Source organism: Ceratotherium simum, chromosome 13 (genome assembly GCF_057802395.1).
Source record: "Ceratotherium simum simum isolate JZ-2026a chromosome 13, ASM5780239v1, whole genome shotgun sequence".
NCBI lineage: Eukaryota > Metazoa > Chordata > Mammalia > Perissodactyla > Rhinocerotidae > Ceratotherium > Ceratotherium simum.
The window spans coordinates 30,352,753-30,371,968 of NC_141912.1; the positions used below are offsets into that span (position 1 = coordinate 30,352,753).

General features: G+C 47.9%; 2 protein-coding genes across 2 annotated transcripts; one reads left to right on the forward strand and one right to left on the reverse strand.

Moving 5' to 3' along the window:
- Positions 1-237: 237 nt before the first annotated feature.
- TRIM10 (tripartite motif containing 10) lies at positions 238-6,983 on the reverse strand. The gene is made up of 7 exons (XM_004441709.3): positions 6,555-6,983; positions 5,230-5,325; positions 4,406-4,636; positions 3,640-3,662; positions 3,195-3,310; positions 1,951-1,983; positions 238-755 (listed from the first exon to the last, which is right to left on the reverse strand). Exons 1-7 carry the CDS (start codon positions 6,981-6,983, stop codon positions 238-240), a joined length of 1,446 nt encoding a protein of 481 aa, XP_004441766.3.
- A 2,307-nt stretch (positions 6,984-9,290) lies between these two features.
- Positions 9,291-16,973, forward strand: TRIM15 (tripartite motif containing 15). Its single transcript, XM_004441708.3, has 7 exons — positions 9,291-9,757; positions 11,155-11,250; positions 12,325-12,555; positions 13,315-13,337; positions 14,842-14,957; positions 15,310-15,342; positions 16,206-16,973. The coding sequence occupies exons 1-7, from the start codon at positions 9,389-9,391 to the stop codon at positions 16,721-16,723; spliced, it is 1,386 nt and encodes a 461-aa protein (XP_004441765.2). The 5' UTR covers positions 9,291-9,388; the 3' UTR covers positions 16,724-16,973.
- Positions 16,974-19,216: the final 2,243 nt, after the last annotated feature.

The following is a 19,216-nucleotide window of genomic DNA, read 5'->3' on the forward strand; positions in this document are numbered from 1 at the left end:
TGGTGGTAAGGAGGGTCTGAGTCCCCGGATACCCTGACCATCCACTGGGCATTGAGGAAAGGGCTTAGTCAGCAGATTGAAGGTCATCCCATCTTGTCCCTTGCCAAAGTTCTGACTCCATTATATCACCTAAAGCAGTAATTTCTGTTCCAAGTCTTCCAGGTGACCCAGCCAGGGGTCAAGTCCATACGGTGCTCTCTTTGAGCCCTGTATTTAGAGGAGGGTAACTGCACCCTCTCAGGAGCTCAGGGAGAAACTAGACCCTCGGCCCCAGAGCCCAAAGAAGGGAAAGATCTTCTGGGTGAAGGAGGCAGTGAAAGTATAAATGGGCTTGTGGGTGACATCGTTGACAAACATCACCCAGCCCACCTCATAGTCGATAGACACCCGCACCTTCTGGGGCTGATCGTCCAAGGCCAGCCGTGTGGGGAAGGATCCCAGGGCTGAGACAAAGCCCCACGCCAGTCTCAGGGCCCACACCCCCTCCTCTGGCCGCAGCCGAAGCTCTCCCTTCCGCTGTATGTCCTCACTGACGACGCCCACGGTGCAGCTGCCTCCATGGACCAAATCTACACTCACCACCCACGTGTGTCTCCCCCCTGTAAAGCCATTGTGGGCCAGGACACAGGTGGCACGGTCAAAACGCTGGGGGTTGTCTGGTGAGTTCTGCCATTTGTAGGAAAACCGAGCCTGCTTGTGGTCCTCAGATAAGAGGAGCTTGGGGTGGGAAGTCTGGGGGTCTAGAGAGATGTGAGCTGTGGGGAAAACCAAAAGGAACATAGATGTCAGCAGATGTGTTACACCTTCAAGAAAGGCCTAAACCCCCCCTTGGCATCCACCTGTTAGTGTTATTATTATCAACAATGTGTATAGTGCCTACATGGACCAGCAGCATGGTTATCACCTGGGAATGTGTTAGAACTAGACCCTCAGGCTTCACCCCAGACCACCTGAGATGGAATCTGCATCTTACCAAGATCTGCAGGTGATTTGTGCGCATGTTAAAGCCCGAGAAACATGCCTCCAAGGATGCGAGGATGCGTCGGCATGTGAGGATGCGTCAGCTGGATATCCACGCTCTCATCTGGCTCTGTGCGATCCTCTGGAAAGCGGTTCTGCTCCCTGCAAACTAGTTGACTCCCAAGCTGTGCGTGCCTGCTCTGATCTCCTCCTGCTGCTGACACATCACCTTCTCTCCCTCCTGTATCTCCTATCTCGGAGAGTGGAGACATTCTCCCCTCAGTCCAAACTTCATGATTCCTCCCTGGGCACTTATGACTCATTCACAGTCTTTCTTTGCTCCTGGCACGCTGTCTGGCTCACCTGCAGGCTATTCATTCTGCCTCAGTAATTCTAAAATCGTCAGAGTCTGAGAACCACTTTTTAACATCAAAAACTTCTACAGACCCCTGCATAGTTACTTTTAGTATCCATAAATTGAGACAAATTCATAAATCCAGATATGTCCATGGGTTAGAGAGTCCCTTCCAACAAGTCTATGACTAACCAAGTTCTTTGGCTGATAGATTGGGAACAACAGCCTTGAGTGGGGTCCATTCTGTTCATTCCTTTCCTAGTCAGAGGCTGCCCTCCTTCTAACTTTCACCTGTGAAACGGCACCTGAGAGGGAATAGAGGTTCCCAACGGTTCTAAGAATGTGATTCTAAACCCAGTTCAAAGTTCCCCTCCTCCAGGAAGGCTCTCCTGATAGACCTTGATTTAATCTTTCTATCCCCTCATTATGTGCAAATCAGAATATGAGTTTCATGCTGGGTATGTGGTATGTGTGTGCACCTGTCCTTTCTTCACGGTTCTCCCACAAGCCTTACAAGGGCAGTGATGTGTGTGTATGTGTATGTGTGACTATATATTTGCACAACCCTGCAAAACTGTCTGTCCTTCTCAATTTTAGATTCCTCATTCCCTCCCACCCTGACATAGGTTGCTTACCTGGCTCATAGTCCAACTCAAAGCAGAGTTTTTCTGTAAAGACGAAATCAAAAAGGATGAGATTTCTTTAGTGTTATGAAACTGTAGAACAATTAATGATGAGGAAACTGAGGCCCAGAGAAGGGAAGGGACAAAGAGAAGAATGGAAGCCAGAACCCTCTTGATCAGTGGTTCTAAACTTGAGCTTGCACCAGAGTCCTCTGGAGCACTTGCTAAAACACTCGTGCTTCTGATTCAGGTGGCCTGGGCTGGGACTGAGAATCTGCATTTCTAACAAGTTCCCAAGAGATGCTGCTGCTGGTCGGGAGCCCCACTTTAAGACCCACTGCCCTAGCTCTGAGCAGGCAGGGACCACATCTACCTTGGTCACCTCTGTATCCTCAGTGCCTCACATAGAGCCCAGGACATAGTAAATGCTCAAGAAACATCCACTTAACGAACAGATAAGCGGGTTAATTTATTTCTCATTCTGCTTGGAAATAATTTTTTGGATAGTCAAAGGTTGGCCTTTGATTAGAGTAAAATTTCCTTCACTGCCAGGCCACTGGGAGGACTTGCAGGAAGTGGACTTGTGGGGAAAGCTCTTCTAGGGCGACATTTTTGTGGGTGGGTCATTTAGAAGTAGGTGGCATCGTTCATGATGTCATGTGTGTGGTGGGGTGTCGGCAGAGAGCTACATTCATGACTCTCCTTTCAAAACCTCCACACCCTCTCCCGCCACCACTCCTTGCTCCGGAAAAGGAGGGCATAGTCCACACAGAGGCAGTCCAATTCTGAGAGACAGACTAACAGGGGGGAAGCGAGAGAAAAGAGGAGGGAGAGGAGTCAGTGACCAACAGGGCAAAGAGAACTACTTTTGCTGGTTATTAATTAACAGTGTTCATCATCAAAAACTTATCATGTATTACAAATGCCTCTGTGGATTTTTTTTTAAATTATTGACAATGACAAATTTTGTTAATCATTATCTTTTATATTGCTTAATGCCAACTGATCAGATTTATTTATTTACTTATTTTTCAAATCAGCTCAATTTTTTTCCAGAAATCTTCACCTTTACTATCTTTCTTCATTGTCACATCATCCTGATAAGTAGATTTTATAAAGATCTGCAAATAAGGAAACCAAGGCACGGGAAGGGTACAAGCCTTGCCAAAAGTCACACGAGCATCGGGCAGCCTAGCATGGAGGCCGTTCCTAAACCCACGCTTCAAGACCACCTGTGCCCTGTGGGGTCCTCTTACCCAGAAACACCTTCATCTCCCTCTGCAGCGGAAGAGCCTGCTGGGGGAAGTCCCGAATCCTCTGGCCCAGCTCAGGGGACACAGCCTCTGGTTTCCGGCACTTTCTGGTTTCACACCTAGGGACACACAAATGGTCGGGTCTGGGAATTATCCTCCTCAGCAATGCCTCCAGACCCAGCCAGCTGCCTTGTTCTCACTGGGCAAGGAGATGCCAGTTCCCACAGGCAGACAGACTTGCTCTAGGATGGACCTCCCTGCCCACTCCCGGGCAACGCTACGCAGAGGTGTGTCTACAGCTGTACAAGGGAATGCATTCAAGTATGTGAAAGCTTATGTGTGAATTTTTATCTTTAATAAAATGAGAATGTTGTATATTTGCATGGCAACAACTAGGCATGTGGTGCATGTATGTGGGAAAAGAGAAGTGAAAAAGCGTATTCCTTACCTTATTAGAGTGCTTCTGATATCCTAGAAGAAAGAGAGAGAGAGCAGCGATTCAGTTTCCACCTTCCCCATCCCACTTTTCTTATAACTAGAAAAGACAAAATACCATATTCCTAGCTCTGGATAGAAGAAGGACACCAGATCCTACAGTCACAGAGTTTTAGGGTTTACAAGGCTTCAGGGATCGTGGAGCCCAACACCTTTATTTTATAGACTCAGATGTGAAGTGACCTGCTCCTGCTAGCTGGAGGCAAAGGCTAGTCCCATCCCACGGTCTCCTATTTCTCAGCCCTGACTGTGTTCCCCTGAATCACGCTGCCTTCCTGATGCCTTGTTGGGACCCCAATATCTCTCCTCCAGTGTGAGGAAGTGAAATAGACCAGGAAGAGCTTCCTGACTGGTGGATGATGACACAGAGAATAGCTCACCTTGGAAATAGCACCTGACATTTGTTTGCATAGTACATGAGGCTTTTCAAAGTGCTACTTTCACTTCCGTCTTACTGTTGGATCCTCACAAAATCCCTGTGAGGTAGATAAGGAAAGTATTCCCTATTTGATGGATGGTGGCACAGAGAGACCAAGACCAGGGAGCAAAGTGGCCAGTGGACTCTTGAGGAAGCGAGGACAAGAATTTAGAACTTCTGTCCTGTGACTCAGCTTCCACTTGGGATACAGAGATGTGTGAGTGAAGGAGGCATGGGTTAGACTAGGTAGAGACGCAGTAAAATAGAGGCGAGCACAGGTGGGCAGGAGCTCAGGTCTCACCGTCAGGAGCTCCCTTGCCGGCCTCTCTTTCTTTTCCTCCAGTTCTGTGATCAGGTTGCTAAACCGGCAGATCTCCCCGGTGATCAGGATGTCAAACTCATCCCGTTGCTTCAAGATGTCCTCATCCAGCGTCTCCAGCTGGGCCAAGAGAATGTTCTGCTGTTCCTCCAGGAACTGGCTCAGATGTGCAAACTCGGAAATCACTTTTTGTCTCTTGGTGGCCACCTGAGTCTGAGGGGGCGGGAGGCAGTTATTCCTCCTCCTCCTTCTCCTCTTCCTCCTCTTCCTTTTTCCTTAGTTCATTCCCATCTCCCTCCTGGCCCAGATCTTCCAAGGTCTGGTGGTAAAATCAGAGCCCCCCGCCCAACCCCCCTGGGTCCCCAGACAGACTTAGAAACGCAGCACGGTTTCCTTTCCACCTGTCATGCCATTTCTGGGAGCTAGACTGCCCAGCCTTGCCTCGGCACCTTCTGCTGGAGTTTCTAAAAGGATGGGGCTCAGAGGAGGTGTAGGAGAGGTGGTGGTGACACCCTAGCTCCTGACTTTTATGAAATGCACACTATGTGCATGGCACTAAGCTACATGGCAGGCACCGTCTCATTCAATCCTTATAGCAATTCAGTGAGGTAGTGACGATTTTTAATCTCCACTTTACAGATAAATAAACTGAGGATAGAGAGTTGCTTGAGGTCTTAGAGCTAGTTGAGTGTCAGTCAGGATTTAAACTCAGAATGAATTCAAAGTCCTATGTGCTATGTTGCCTCTGTTTCAGGGAAGCCCTGGACCTGAAGAAGAGGGTGCGCAGGGAAGGGATGATGACCTACCAGGAGGACTTGTATCCTTTCATTTTCCCTTGACTGGATTCGTTGAATCTCCTCTCTCTCTTTTCTTAGACTCTCAAGACACTTCTGTATCTGTTTCTGGAGAGAAGGAGAGTAAAAGGAGCATAAAGTGGAGAAGGAGCATAAAATATTTAAGATGGAAACAATGATTTGTTAGGGGGTGGCATCTCATCCAACCCTCTGCCTCCAGAAGTGGAATTACCCAAGGGAAGGAGTCACTCCCTGGGCCTTAATCACCCTTGACAGCTTATTCTCTTTGGGTCTTGTTCCTTTGCTTTGTCCTCCAAGAATTCTGATCAGTGCTTTCCCCCTTTATCCTGTGCCATCACAGGCTGTGACTCAATGTTTCCACCTGAGCCTTCCTTTCTTCAGTTAAACATTCTAATTTCTTTTGCCTTTGGTAAGTGATATCTGGGATCTGTCCTGAGCTTGAGAGGCCCTTGTTTGAAATTATTCCAACTTTCTCACATGTCCCAAAGGGAACACATCCAAACAACTTTCCCTTGTGAATTGAATCAATTTTCTGTGTATGATTCTGGAGGGAAGAAGAAACTTGGAAAATGCAAAAATAATCAATGAATTGTTTTAAAAGTTGCTTGCTCTAGAATAGAGTTAGGCACAGGTATACTCACATAAATGTCCATTTAGGTACATTCCAAAATACATTTAGAACTCTCACCATCAAATGCTTGTTAACTAATTGACACATACACATAGACACCCACTTGTACTAAAACACAACACATAAACAACTAAAACCAGCACACACTCATTTAATGACAGACAAAATTACACACCATATAAATCTACCCAAACTGCATATATGTAAATGCTAATTTATTCACAAACACGAGCATTCCAACGGTTACATTTACACACTCAAATAGTCAGACCTCCCTCAAAGTTCCACCAAAGGTTCCAGTGTGTACCAGCGCACACTGGCAAACATACAAACATTAATACATATACACACCACTTGTGCAATCATTCTCTCAAATACAAACTCAGACCTCCTCAGATATACCTGACTGATCCATTGCACAGACACATACACTCATGTTTTGGTCACTCATTCATTCAACAAGTATTTATTGAGTGCCTATTATGTGTTGGTCATATGTAAACAACATAACACAATGCTTAAAACACAAACACATAATCTTCCATGCTTGGGTCTATTGCCTGGGTGATGATAGAAGTAGGGAGACAGAATTTGGCTTCAGAGTGGGCCAAATGATCCACAACTCTACTCTGATTCTTTCAGTCTGGTTCATTCCCAGACCCACCCTGGAACCCCCCTTTCCTACCCGGTAGGGATCTGCTGCATCCTCCAGGAAGCGCACGGTGTGGCCTCGGTGCTCCCACGCCTCCCGGCACACCACGCACAGCTGCATCTCATCATCCTCGCAGAAGAAGTAGAATTTCTCCCCGTGCTCCTGGCAGACGTCCTCCTCTTCTGAGCCTGGCATGGACACCAGCTTGAGGCGCTCGATGTTCTCCACCACGCTGGCCAGCTGCCAGTTGGGTCGGAAGCTCCCTGGGCGGAAAGGCTCCTTGCAGAGTGGGCAGGTGGGGGGCTCGTCAGCCTCTGGGGCAGGGATCTCAAGGTAGCGGATGAGGCAGCTGCGGCAGAAGTTGTGGCCACAGTCGATGGTGACCGGTTCCCTCAGGGTGCCTTGGCAGATGGGGCAGTTGACCTCGTCTGCCAGGCTACTCACAGAGGCGGCCGAGGCCATGGTGCTGCTGTGCCTGTAGCCTCCTCAAGGTCACCCAGTCTGCTTGGCTGAGGGGGAAGGGCTGGAAGAACGGTGAAGACACATCACACACTCACACACCTACATGTACACACAGCTGGACACAGGCACATCCTAAATACACACCAACAACCTCATAGTCATACTCACACACACACACTCACACATGCGCAAGGGCATGGCTCCCACTTGCTTCTCTGGTGGCCGTAGTTCTGCTGTTCTCCTCCCAAAGGAACAGACACACACCCTCCAACAGCAGAGATGGAGAAATAGCAGAGGAGGGGAAGGAGGCAAGGAAGAAAGCAGGGCCATAGCATCTCAGAGATGACCTCAGCTACTCTCCCATTGGTGCCCATGGCCTGGGGCTCACCGTTCCTTCCAGTCCCTCCAGAGACACTCACAGCAGAAGGAAAGTGGTGGTATCTTAACCGTCCACAGTTGAACGAGGTCGTTCTTCCTTCAGGGGCAGGAGGGAGACTGGGTCACAGAGCAGTGATGCCACTCAGCCTCCCTGCACTATCACCAGCTGTCTCCAGGGAGATTGGAGATATCAGCCAGCCCAGGGAAGTGTGGGGAGCCAGATAAGGTGGTTGTGCCCAGGGAGCATGGCACAGTCAACTTCACTTCATGCCCCAACCGGCCTGCCCAAGGCTTCCAAAGAGGCTGGAATATACTCTGTGTGGGGGAGGAGAAAGAAAAATAGCAACAGCTCGCTCTTGTTTATGATGACTGTATTCCTCACACTGATGTAAGAAACTTAAACATGTGATCTTATTTATTCCTCCTGTCTGCTGCATAACGTCAGTGCTATTAGGATATTAGCTAGGCTCAGCCAGGTTATTTAACTTGCCCAGGGTACACAGGTAGGAAGGGGGGTGGTCATAATCTGCACTCAGATCTGTTTGTCTTAGAGCTGTGCTGTCCAATAGAAATATAATGCAAGCCACATATGCAATTTAAAATTTCCTAGTAGCCGTATTTTAAAAAGTAAAAAGTGAAAATAATTTTAATATTTTATTTAGGCCCAAAGATGATTATTTCAGTGTGTAATCAGTATAAAAAATTAGTAATGAGGCACTTTACATTCTTTTTCATTGGTGCTAAGTCTTTGAAATCTGGGGTGTATTTTACACAGGCAGCACGTCTCAGTGGGGACCGGCCACGTCTCAATGCTCAGCAGCCACATGTGGCTGGAGGCCCCTGTGTTAGACAGCGTAGCCCCAAGGGATGCACTCTTGGGTCGGGGGCAGATAGTGTGGCAAGGGAAGGTGATAGAAAAATTAGTTGAAGTGAAAGGGGAGGGAAAAAGGGTGCAGGGCTGATCCTTCGGTGAGAGAATGGGAGTTTCTCCTTGGTCTTATCCACAGATGCAGGTGAGTGGATGAAGAACCGTGGCTATTTGATCATTGTCTTGGCTTGGAGTTCGGGAAGAGCATAGGCTGGAAGCCGGCAACCTTGGATTGACCCAAACCTGCGGCTTTCTAGCTCTGTGACCTGGGGAAGTCACTTTACCTTTCAGTTTATGATTCTTTCTCTGTAAAATGAAGGTAGTCATACCTGCCTCAAAGGCTGTTATCAGACTGGATGTCATAATATGAGAATACTCAGCCTTAGATAAATGTGGTTGAATCTGTTTATCTTCTTGGCTGAGTTTTCTAAATTTTGTTTATCCACATGAATCATTTGCATCATGGTACATTATCCAAACTCCAGTGGGGACACTGGCGCTGGGGGGTAGTGGGAGTTCAGAGTTTAGGAGACACCAGCCTGGGCAGATGAGGTGAGGCAAGGAAAGGAGGGCAGAGGAGGGAGTCTCACGAGCAATCATCCCACAGTGGACCTGCAGTGCAGGTCCCCCGGAACAGTCTGCCGGAAGTCAGTCACCGCCCACTCCAGCCTGGACTTTGTCGCTGTGGTCACACCTCAAAGCCAGAAGTTTATGGCTCCCACCTGCTCAATTGAACAGGAAGCCGCATATCCTACCCAGCTCTCCCCACCCCACTGTGGTCAAGGGAGGGATTCCAGGAAGCCCTGTCTCCCTGTGACCTCACGGCATGCTCTGCTCCCCACCCCAGGGACTGGAAGGAGTCAGAAGGAGTCAGGAGGAGTGGAGAACAGGCTGACAGGGCCACTACTGGGAAATGCTGGGTAATTTGAGAAGCCCTGGAGTTTGCACCCGCTCTACTGATGGGTGGTGGCCAGGACTCCGGGGAAGCACAAGAGGTGGAGCCAGGTGGCTTCCCTGTCCGGACATTCCTGCTTCCTCTCTCTCGATCTCCTATTGCTTTCCTTCTGTGACTCATGTAAAAGTGACTCAATTTCAGGAAAAGAGAATTCATGTGGCCTGAGACAGAGGCCTGAGTGGACCAGCTGGGGAAGGCACCGTGATGCCCTCAACCCCCTCCCATGAGGGGGCCTCCTGTCCTGCCTGCAAGGGATCCCTGGAGCATGCAGTGACGGCCACCTGTGGACACACCTTCTGCCGGCTGTGCCTCGCCCTGCCCTCCCAGATGGGAGCCCAGCCTTCCGGCAGGGTTCTGCTCTGTCCCCTCTGCAAGGAGAAGGAGCGGGCAGAGACTGTCATGGTCCCAGTGCCCCTGGGCCCTCTGGGGGAGACTTACTGCGAGGAGCATGGCGAGAAGATTTACTTCTTCTGTGAGAACGATGCTGAGCTACTCTGTGTGTTCTGCCGTGAGGGTCCCTCTCACCAGGCCCACAGTGTGGGCTTCCTCGACGAGGCCATTCAGCCCTACCGGGTAAGAAGTGTGGCTCTAGCTCGGACACGTTTAGGGTGGGACAGTGTCCTGTCGTGGTGAAGGAAGGGGGTGGGGATCTGGGTGAAGGGCCACAGCTTCCATATCAGGGTACCCCAAGGCTGCAGCGACACTGGGGACAGCCCCAGACTGAGGGGGACACAGTTCCACTAAGCCGTGTGGTCATTCACAGTCTTAGGGGGAACTTCAGCTCCAGCCCTCAAGGGGCCTCACAGTGATGGAGCACAAAGAACTGTGGCCATGGCTTCACTGTCTATGGAAGGAAAGAGAGCCCCAGTGCAGAGTAGGATCTGCTGCAGGTTATGGGCTGGGTGAACTTGGTCTCCCAGTATCCAGACTGGATATGGGATTTACCAAAGCCCTGACCTCTGGGGCTCAGAGGGAAGAGAGGGACGGGAAGGGCAACCTGCAAGTGCTGTTCTTCTTTTTGAAAAAGGGAGGTGCAGCTTAGCCTATCTGGTCTAGGAGACATTATCCATTCCTGTCTGCCTCTCAGATCTCTCTCTTGTCATCCAGTCACCAAGTCTGGAAGTGGTTTCCTCAGAAGCATCTCTCAAATTTTTAACTCTGCATTGTCCCCACAGCCACTGCCAAATCCAGGCTCTCACCATCTGTCACTCAGACTTTGCATGATCTCTAACGTTTTCCCTGTGTCCACTCTCACCTTTCCAACCACCAGCCATTCTGCTACAAGGTAGATCTTCCTAAAACACAAAGCCAATCATGATGCTCTCCTGCTTACAATCCTTCCAAGGATCTCTAGCACCCAAAGAAAGTTCAATATCTTTAACAAGGCATTTACGGTAGTTTGCAGTTGGGATCTTGCCTTCCCGTCCAATCTCATCTCTCAGCTGTCCTCCCCAAGGCACCATGTGTCCAGCCAGACTGACCCCTATGGACTGGCTGTCTTCTGAATTGTTTTACTCTTTCCTGCTTCTAATACTTTCACATGTGGTTCCTTCCTCCTAGAATGCCACTCTCTCTCTTTTCAAATATTTTAATAATTTTTAAGTTCAGGGGCATTAAGTACCCTCCTCCCCCTCTCTTACTCAGCTGGAAATTTATCTTTCAAGGCCCACTCTAAATATTTTCTGATTTATAAAACCTTCCCTTGACCCTACAGGCAGAATTGTCTGCTCTTCTGTGCTCCCATCTCACTGTGTGCCCACTTCGATTATTGCATTTGTCTATTTGTATTTTAATCACTCGTGACAAACCTCTTCCCTAGATGGTGATCTCTTTAGGGACAAGAACTGCGCCTTTTTCACCTTTGAATTCCTCAGCACTCAACGGTGTGCCTGGAACATGGTAGACAATTGATATCTGTGAGTTGAATTATGAATGAAGTCACCTCTCTCTGCCCGTTCTCCTCCCCATAGGATCGTCTCAGGAGTCGGCTGGAAGCTCTGAGCGTGGAGAGAGATGAGATTGAGGACAAAAAGAGTCGGGAAGACCAGAAGCTCCATGTGCTCCTGGTAAAGACCATGTCATTGGCCACCATCTCCTTTGGGGGTTTTCTTAATAGACTCTGGGAAAGCTTCTTGTGTGGTATCTGTTGCCTGGCTGGAAAGAACCGGCAAGCTGTTATCATTCACTTCCCTGCCTCTGCACAAGGGCATTTGGAGTCAAGGTTGTGAAATGCCAGACCATCAGAGCTGAAAGTTGTTCTGACGTCTTCTAATCTCAGATCCATCTTGTCAGCCATTTTGTTTACAGAGCAGAAAATTGAGGTCTAGGAAAGTGATGCTCCCAAGGCCACATGGCAAAGCCCAGGTTCACGATGAAATGGCTAGAACCTGGGTCTCTTGACCCTTAGTCCATTGCTCTTCCCATTCCAGCCTGTCTGCCTGAAATCGTGGCCTACAGATGGGAAGCTTGGGTCCAGAAGGCATATATTAGTGTCTGCATTCCAGTGCTGACCCCAAGGCTGACCCCGAGGACAGTAGGCTAATGGTGTGGCTATATCTGGCTCCTTCCCATCTCTTTTTTCATGCTACAAAGTTATCCAGGAAGAAATCCACAGTGTGGGAATTTCTGGTACCTTGACCAAAGAGGCAGAGTTTTGGGATGAGAAGGTCTCTCCAGTATCCCTCAACTCCCATCCAAGTATGCCCTGTAGGTGGCGACTTCAGTGGCTAAGACCAACGCTACACACTCTTCCAATAAGTTGTGCTGACTCTAATCACAGCTTACTTTCTCTTCAATTGCTAAGACATGACTATAATCACCTCCACCTGACTCTAGGGAAGGCTTGGTAGGGTTAGGATGATATCATAGATGTGAAGGATGTTTAAAAAGTTCAACATGGCTCTGAGAACCTAATGTGGCATTATTATTAGAATCTCCAGGTAAGACAAGAGCACAGCCCTCATCATTGATAAGTTTATTCTGAGACCTACCTACTTCTACCAGAGTATTATCTGGGAGAAAGAGTTTGGAACTAGTTACCTCCTATCCCTCTTAATCAATGGTAAGTATATAGATGATCCTCCTGGAAGCCAGCTCTGTGAGCTTTTCCCTAACCATGTCTGTCTTTCTACCACTCGCAGACTCAGATTGAAAGCAAGAAACAGCAGGTGGAAGCAGCTTTTGAGAGGTTGCAGCAGGAGCTGGGGGAACAGCAATGTCTCCTGCTGGCCAGGCTGAGGGAGTTGGAGCGGCAGATCTGGAAGGAGAGGGACGAGTACATCTCAACGGTCTCTGAGGAGGTCGCCCGGCTTGGAGCCCAGGTCAAGGAGTTGGAGGAGAAGTGTCAGCAGCCAGCAAGTGAGCTTCTACAAGTGAGAGACAATCCACCACCTCGTGAGACGGGAGGGGGATTCTACAGGAAGGGGACACCCTGCTGGGGGCTGGAAGATGCTGGAGAGAGGCAGGAAAGGGAAGCAGAGGTTATTTTTAATGGGAGAGACGAAGAGTTATTGGGTTCCTTTGGCGCAGGGAGGTTATGGAGATGCAGACCCAGAAAGGCTGGGTGGCTTGCCCACGCACTGTGGTCTTGTGAAGGGCTTTGGAGTCAGACGGTCTTGGGTTTGAGTGCCGGCTCTTCAGCTGTGTGACCTTGGCAAGTCTTGTAACCTCCCTAAACATGAGGATAATAATAGCACGTCTCTCATAGGGTTGTCGCAAAGATTATAAGAAACAATCCATGCAAAATGCTTAGCATGGTCCCTGTCTCACAGGAAAAAGACAATAAATGGTGCCAGTTGTGATTATCATTATATTATCCTGTTTCACATCAGGTCCAGCTAACAACTTAAGGCCTGGTCCCTGCTCTCCACCATCCCTTAATCGTTGGAGGCAGAACACACCCCCAGGGTAAGGCTGAGACAGAGAAACCAGCTCAAATGAACTGACTATGGAGTCCCAAATTAGTAAGAAAGCGTGATGTAAAAGAACAGTCTGATGAGTAGGTAATTAAATAGATACAACTTCCTGGAGGAGGAGAGTTTTGAGCTCATATGTTAAGGAAGAAAGGATGTACAGAGTCTCTGATGGGAAGGACATGTGGAAACTAAGTGCACGTTCTTTTTCTTTTGTAGGATGTTAGAGTCAACCAGAGCAGGTAGGGTCCATGCCCCGGTCCCACCTCCTTTACACTTTGAGTACACACTTTATACTTCTCGCCTCCTTTATACTGGACATGGAGACTGAAAGGGGAGGGGTGCTCACTACCCCTCCCCCTATACATGACCACACAGGAAAGCAAAAGCGCTCTGACAGACAGACCGCCTCATTCACTCACACATAAATAGCCCAAACTTAAAAGTTTGGGTTCTAAAGGTTCATTTTTAAACTGATGGTTTGGTATGGGGGACACATTTTTTTCCTGGAAGTGAAGTTATAAATAATAATGTTTTTAGGCTGATCTGATAACATCTATTTAATCCCTGAAATTATTAGTACTTGAGTCAGTATTTAACACCATTTAACATGTAATTCTAAGGGGAAATATTTTCTTAACACTCTTTTTTTTTTTTTTAATAATTTTATTTATTTATTTATTTTTACCCCAAAGCCCCAGTAGATAGTTGTATGTCATAGCTGCACATCCTTCTAGTTGCTGTATGTGGGACGTGGCCTCAGCATGGCCAGAGAGGTGGTGCGTCGGTGCGCGCCCGGGATCTGAACCCGGGCCGCCAGCAGCGGAGCGTGCGCACTTAACCGCTAAGCCACGGGGCCGGCCCAAAGGGGAAATATTTTCTATAGAATATCAGAAGCATGGAACCTGGGAATATCAGCCTGTTGTTTCAACTATTTTTCCCACTCAACTCTCCCGTTTCATTCAGAATTTTCAAATGCTACTATAAAAGGACAGCCCCCAGGAGCTGGGATGTGTTGTAAATACATGCTCCCTACATCACCTGTCTGCTGGAAGCATCAGCAGCCTGCCCTGGGATGAGCAGAGACACAATGATTATGGAGCACTTGTCATATGCTGTGTGCCTGTGCACATGTAGGGGGCTGAACCCAGGTGTCCACGAATCAGGAGGTGTCTCTAAATATACTTTTCAGAGAGTGTTAGAGATTTAGATCTGGGGGGGTCTTGGAGGTCTTCTAGTCTGATGAAGACCTAGAGGGGGAAGGTTACACAGCGAGTGACAAGCAAGGACTAAGTTGAAACCAGAATCAAGGGATTTTTCACTGCAATATATATATTTTTTCATCTCATTTTTTCTTCCTCCCATCCCTTTTCCCCTTGTAATGAACAGCACACAAATTAGAAAGAATAATTTAAGGCTGTTTTTCAAATGGTACCATACTGTCCTCTAGAGGCTAATGTGGGTAATGATCTCTGCCCCTTTTGGCTTCCACAGGCCCAAACATTCTCTTAAAAGACCTACCTTTAATTCTTGAGGAGTGGTTACCATTAGTTCCTCTTGGGTCTAATTGAAATGCCTCTTGCTTTAGAGGCTACACATTTCCAGCAAAGGTGAAGAGTTGATACTTAATGTAATTATTCACCACAGACACCAGATTCTTTAGTCTGATTTTAGCCTCACTTGGTCTATATCACCCAAATATTATTTTTGGAATTTGGACCTAACTGGTTACCAACTTGTCTGCAGGGGTGAGATGAAGACTTTTGTGAGTCCAGAGGCCATTTCTCCTGACCTCGTCAAGGAGATCCGCGATCTCCACAGGAAAATACTCCCCCTCCCAGAGATGATGAGGACGTTCTCAGGTAAAGGGGAAGGGCAGCAGCTTTCCCATTCTCGTTAGTTGCCCTTCCGCCTGCCATCCATCTCCACCTTTGCCCTGCTTCCAAATCTGGCTCAAGATGTCTTCCCTCCCTTAAGCCTCCCCTTAGTGATCCCACTCTGCTCAGGGGGCCCATTCCCTAGAGCATCTCCTCCTGCCTCTAAGGACGGGCACTGGACTCAGAGTCTAGGAAGGTGAGAACTGCATCTCTCTCGTTAGACCACAACAGACGGCGAGCCTTCTCCCATCCCTGTCCTCATATTGTTCCCAGGACATGCTGCCTCTGGGGGTGTCTGTAAGAAATGTCACAGATCTTTCTATTTTGCTCCCCTCAGAAAACTTGGTGCATCATCTGGAAACAGATTCAGGTAAACAGCTGGGGGTTTCGGGAGCCGTTCTTTCATTCATCCATTCTTAAATTCATCCATTCAAACCAAGGCAGCAAACAGAGCCATTAAATATATGAATTCTGGAGCCTGATTGCTTGGGTTCTCTGTTCCAGCTCTTGCTAGTTATGAGACACTGCGAAAATTATTAAGCCTCTTTGTCCCACAGTTTCCCCATCTATAAAATGGAAAATATAATAGTACCTACTGCATAAGTAGCAGCTACGAGGTAAATGAATTAATAATTCATGCAAAAAGCTTAACTACTCGGCACACGGTAAGTGTTCAGTTAATATTAGTACTTGTGCGGATATTATTTATTCAAAAATATTTATCAAGCCCTTGTATCTTTGCCCAGCACTGTGCTAGGCTCTTTAGTGACTTGAAAAAATATTGTATAGTTTTTTTAAAAATAGCATTTACTTGTATATTGGTGCTTAATTTACAAACTATTTTCACAAGCATTACCACACTTTGCTTCTCAAACAATGTGCAGAAAAATCACCTAGGGGATCTTGTTAAGATCAAGTTCTGATGCAGTAAGTCTGGCATGCGGCCCAAGATTCCGCATTTCTAACATCCTCCTAGGCAAAGCAGTTGCCTCTGGTCCGTGGACCGCACTTTGAGAAGCAAAGCCTTACAGCACAGCACCACTTGCCTGTCAGCTAGAAGAATTGTCATCCTCTGTCCTAATGGAAAAGAAGGGAAATTGAGGTTCAGAGAAGCGGGCCAAGGGAAGGCTGCCCAAGGCGGGTGCTCCTTCTGCCTCCCACGCACAGAGCACGGGCTCTAGGGGCGTTTTTGGTGGCCTCCAGCGGTTGGTGTCCGCCCTCTCCACCCTCTAGGAGTTGTCACTCTGGACCCTCAGACCGCCAGCCGGAGCCTGGTCGTCTCCGAGGACAGGAAGTCAGTGAGGTACACCCGGCAGAAGCAGAACCTTCGCGACAGCCCTCTGCGCTTCGAGGGTCTCCCGGCGGTGCTGGGCTCCCGGGGCTTCTCCTTCGGGCGCCACCGCTGGCAGGTGGAGGTGCAGCTGAGTGACGGCGGCGGCTGCACGGTGGGGGTGGCCAGGGAGGAGGTGAGGAGGAAGGTGGAGCTGGGTCTGAGAGCCGAGGAGGGCATCTGGGCCGTGATCCTCTCGCACCAGCAGTGCTGGGCCAGCACCTCCCCGGGCACCGACCTGCCGCTGAGCGAGATCCCGCGCAGCGTGGGCGTCGCCCTGGACTACGAGGCGGGGCGGGTGACCCTGCTCAACGCCGAGACCCAGGCGCCCATCTTCACCTTCACCGCCTCTTTCTCCGGCAAAGTCTTCCCCTTTTTCGCGGTCTGGAAGAAAGGTTCCTGCCTGACTTTGAAAGGCTGAGGTGGAGCGTCCAGAGGGCGGTGTTAGCGGAGAAAGCAGCGCCCCGGGATCCAGCTCCGCCCCTGGCCAGCCGCGTGACCTTGGGCGATTCCTGGTGCCCCAGCGAGCTGGGAGGGCGCAGGATCTGAGTCCGTTCAGCTTTGTAATTGTTTTTATTTTCTTTATCTATGTCCTTCAACTCCCTGACCTCCTGATCCTCCCCGTGACCCTCCGTCTTCTTCGCTCCTCTGAGTGGAGATCAAGAGGCAGGCTAGAGTGCGCCTAGCACACCATTTTTATTATTTTGGAAAATAATAAAATCTAAAATAAAAATTTTAAAAGCTTCAAAATAATCATCGTGGGAAAAACCAGAACTTCGTTGGGCTTGCAGTAATTTATACAGCTGACTTTTTATTTTGACATACACGTGGAGATGCTCCTGCCTTTACAGAGTATAGGGCCTCTTCATCCAGCTGTGGGTGGATCCAGGTCCCCTTCCTTTCTGACACCCTTCAGGTCATTTATTTTTCTTGTAGAGAATGTCCTAATAAAGTGTGCAACCCAGCCAGACTTCTGCATTTCTTGTGTCTAATCAGTGCTGATGGGGCTGAAGGAAAGGCTGAAGCCTGTGGTCTCGGTGACCAATACACAATCCTGTCCCTTCTTTTACTCAGGACTTGCCTGGTGGCAGTGCAGCCAGACTCCACTGTTCAATAAAATGAGGCTTGTGTTCAGGTCTAACCTCTCAAATATTTATAATTATTACCATTATTATGATTGGACACAGAAACAGACCACCCATTAAAATAAATTTGCATAGCAAGGTATGAGTCTCTGTAAGGATGATGATTCCCATACCACCACCACCACCACCCTTTCTGATTCTAGCTCTCTCTCTTCTCAAGTTTAACACTCACATTCCCACCCTCCCGCCCCGACCCCTGAAGAAAGCTACCTTCATCCCCAATCCAGGTTCCCTCTGGGATGAGTCTATGTACAAGATTACCTTCTTTATCGTATGAGACCTGCTTCTGAACTGTGGGGTCAGATGTTTTAAAGACATTCTAAGCACTTGTATCATATGTGAATTTCATTACAAAATTGTAATACAAATCATTGTGATGTGAATAATTATTCCTAATTTAACTGGGCAAATAGAGATCCTTGATATAAAAGAAGCCAGAGGACTTGCGGTTTCTTCTGTCCTCCCATGTGACAGGCAGAACCACCCTGTGTACAACCCAGAAAAAAATCAAGTTGTTTTTACAGAAGTTGAAATATAATGATGTACACCTGAAATTTATATAACATTATAAATCAATGTTATCTCAATAAAAAAAAATAATAATAGTACCCATAAAAATAATCAAGTTGTTTGGTAGTCAGCTGAGTAGCAGCATTAGTATTGCCTAATGTTTATTATAAAAGTAGTTTATACACACAGTTAAAAAAAGATTCAAACATTTTCATAGAGTCTGGGTGAAAAGTCCCCCTCTCCACCTCTCAACACTTCCTCTTATCACATCCCATACATAATCATTGGTATCACATTTTGTGTATCCTGCCAGTTTTGCATACAAGTGTATTTAGCTTGATTGTTTTTGTTTTTACACAAATGAGATTATACCATAAGTACTCTTTGCAACCCCCTCCCAAGGAAAAACTATATGCAACATGTGCTTCTTGTAACACTTGTCAAACACTATGGAAGTCAAAGTTTTTTTTAAAAAGACACATCTTCCTTTGAACCTTATAACAAACCTGTGAAATACATTGGACTTATTTTGTTTTTCTCATTCTGTGGTTGGGAAAACTGGCACACAGTTAAATGAATTTGTCTAAAACTTTCACAGCTGGTTCTGTAATCTGCTGGAAGTAGGATCTACAGGTCCTGGTCCTCAGTCCCTCAGGGCGGTGACCTTTAGATGCTCAGACTTTCTGAACAGACAAATCACAAGGGGGTTTGTTTCATTTCCTCTGCAAAGATCTGGTGTTTTAGACAGGAACGGCTTTTTTGGTTGAGTAGGAGATTGAAGAAGCAAATGAACAATTTACACTGTATTTCCAAGCCTGTAGTACTTCTTATTTTAGGATGGTCCAGGTAACTTAGGGGTGTGGATATGCACATTTGGAGGCTCTGTGCCAAAATTAAATTGCCCTGCATAGGAAAGAGGAGAGAATTTAGAAGCCTAAGGGGGAAGGTGTAAAAACAGCCAAGAACCAAGGATGAGGCCTGGGAGCTGCCTGGAGGAAAATAATCCATTTGGTGGCCCCGCTGGAGAGCCGGAGGAGACCTGTGTTGCAGTGTTGGTGAGGTAAAACCATCCTCCATCTCCTTTCCAGGATCCTCAGCGCAATCTGTGTTGGCCTCGCTGCTTTTGTAAGCACTGCTGATTTCTGGGAATGTGCGAGTGTTGAGTTCTGTCCACTACTGGCCAGGAGGCAAAAACAGACCCCACGAAAGAACAGCCAGGCCGCTGGGGCACAGGAGGAGCAGTCACACACTCCACGTGC

What these genes read in the sequence shown, in the direction of transcription:
- TRIM10 (XM_004441709.3), bottom strand. Translation starts at nt 6,983, where the DNA reads ATGGCCTCGGCCGCCTCTGTGAGTAGCCTGGCAGACGAGGTCAACTGC. An exon ending in ATGCAGCAGATCCCTACCGG is followed by an intron (nt 5,326 to 6,554) that starts GTAGGAAAGGGG and finishes CCTTCTCTCCAG; the next exon opens with AAACAGATACAGAAGTGTCT. An exon ending in GGAGATGAAGGTGTTTCTGG is followed by an intron (nt 1,984 to 3,194) that starts GTAAGAGGACCC and finishes TCGTCTTTACAG; the next exon opens with AAAAACTCTGCTTTGAGTTG.
- TRIM15 (XM_004441708.3), top strand. Translation starts at nt 9,389, where the DNA reads ATGCCCTCAACCCCCTCCCATGAGGGGGCCTCCTGTCCTGCCTGCAAG. An exon ending in AGGCCATTCAGCCCTACCGG is followed by an intron (nt 9,758 to 11,154) that starts GTAAGAAGTGTG and finishes TCCTCCCCATAG; the next exon opens with GATCGTCTCAGGAGTCGGCT. An exon ending in CAGCAAGTGAGCTTCTACAA is followed by an intron (nt 12,556 to 13,314) that starts GTGAGAGACAAT and finishes TTTCTTTTGTAG; the next exon opens with GATGTTAGAGTCAACCAGAG.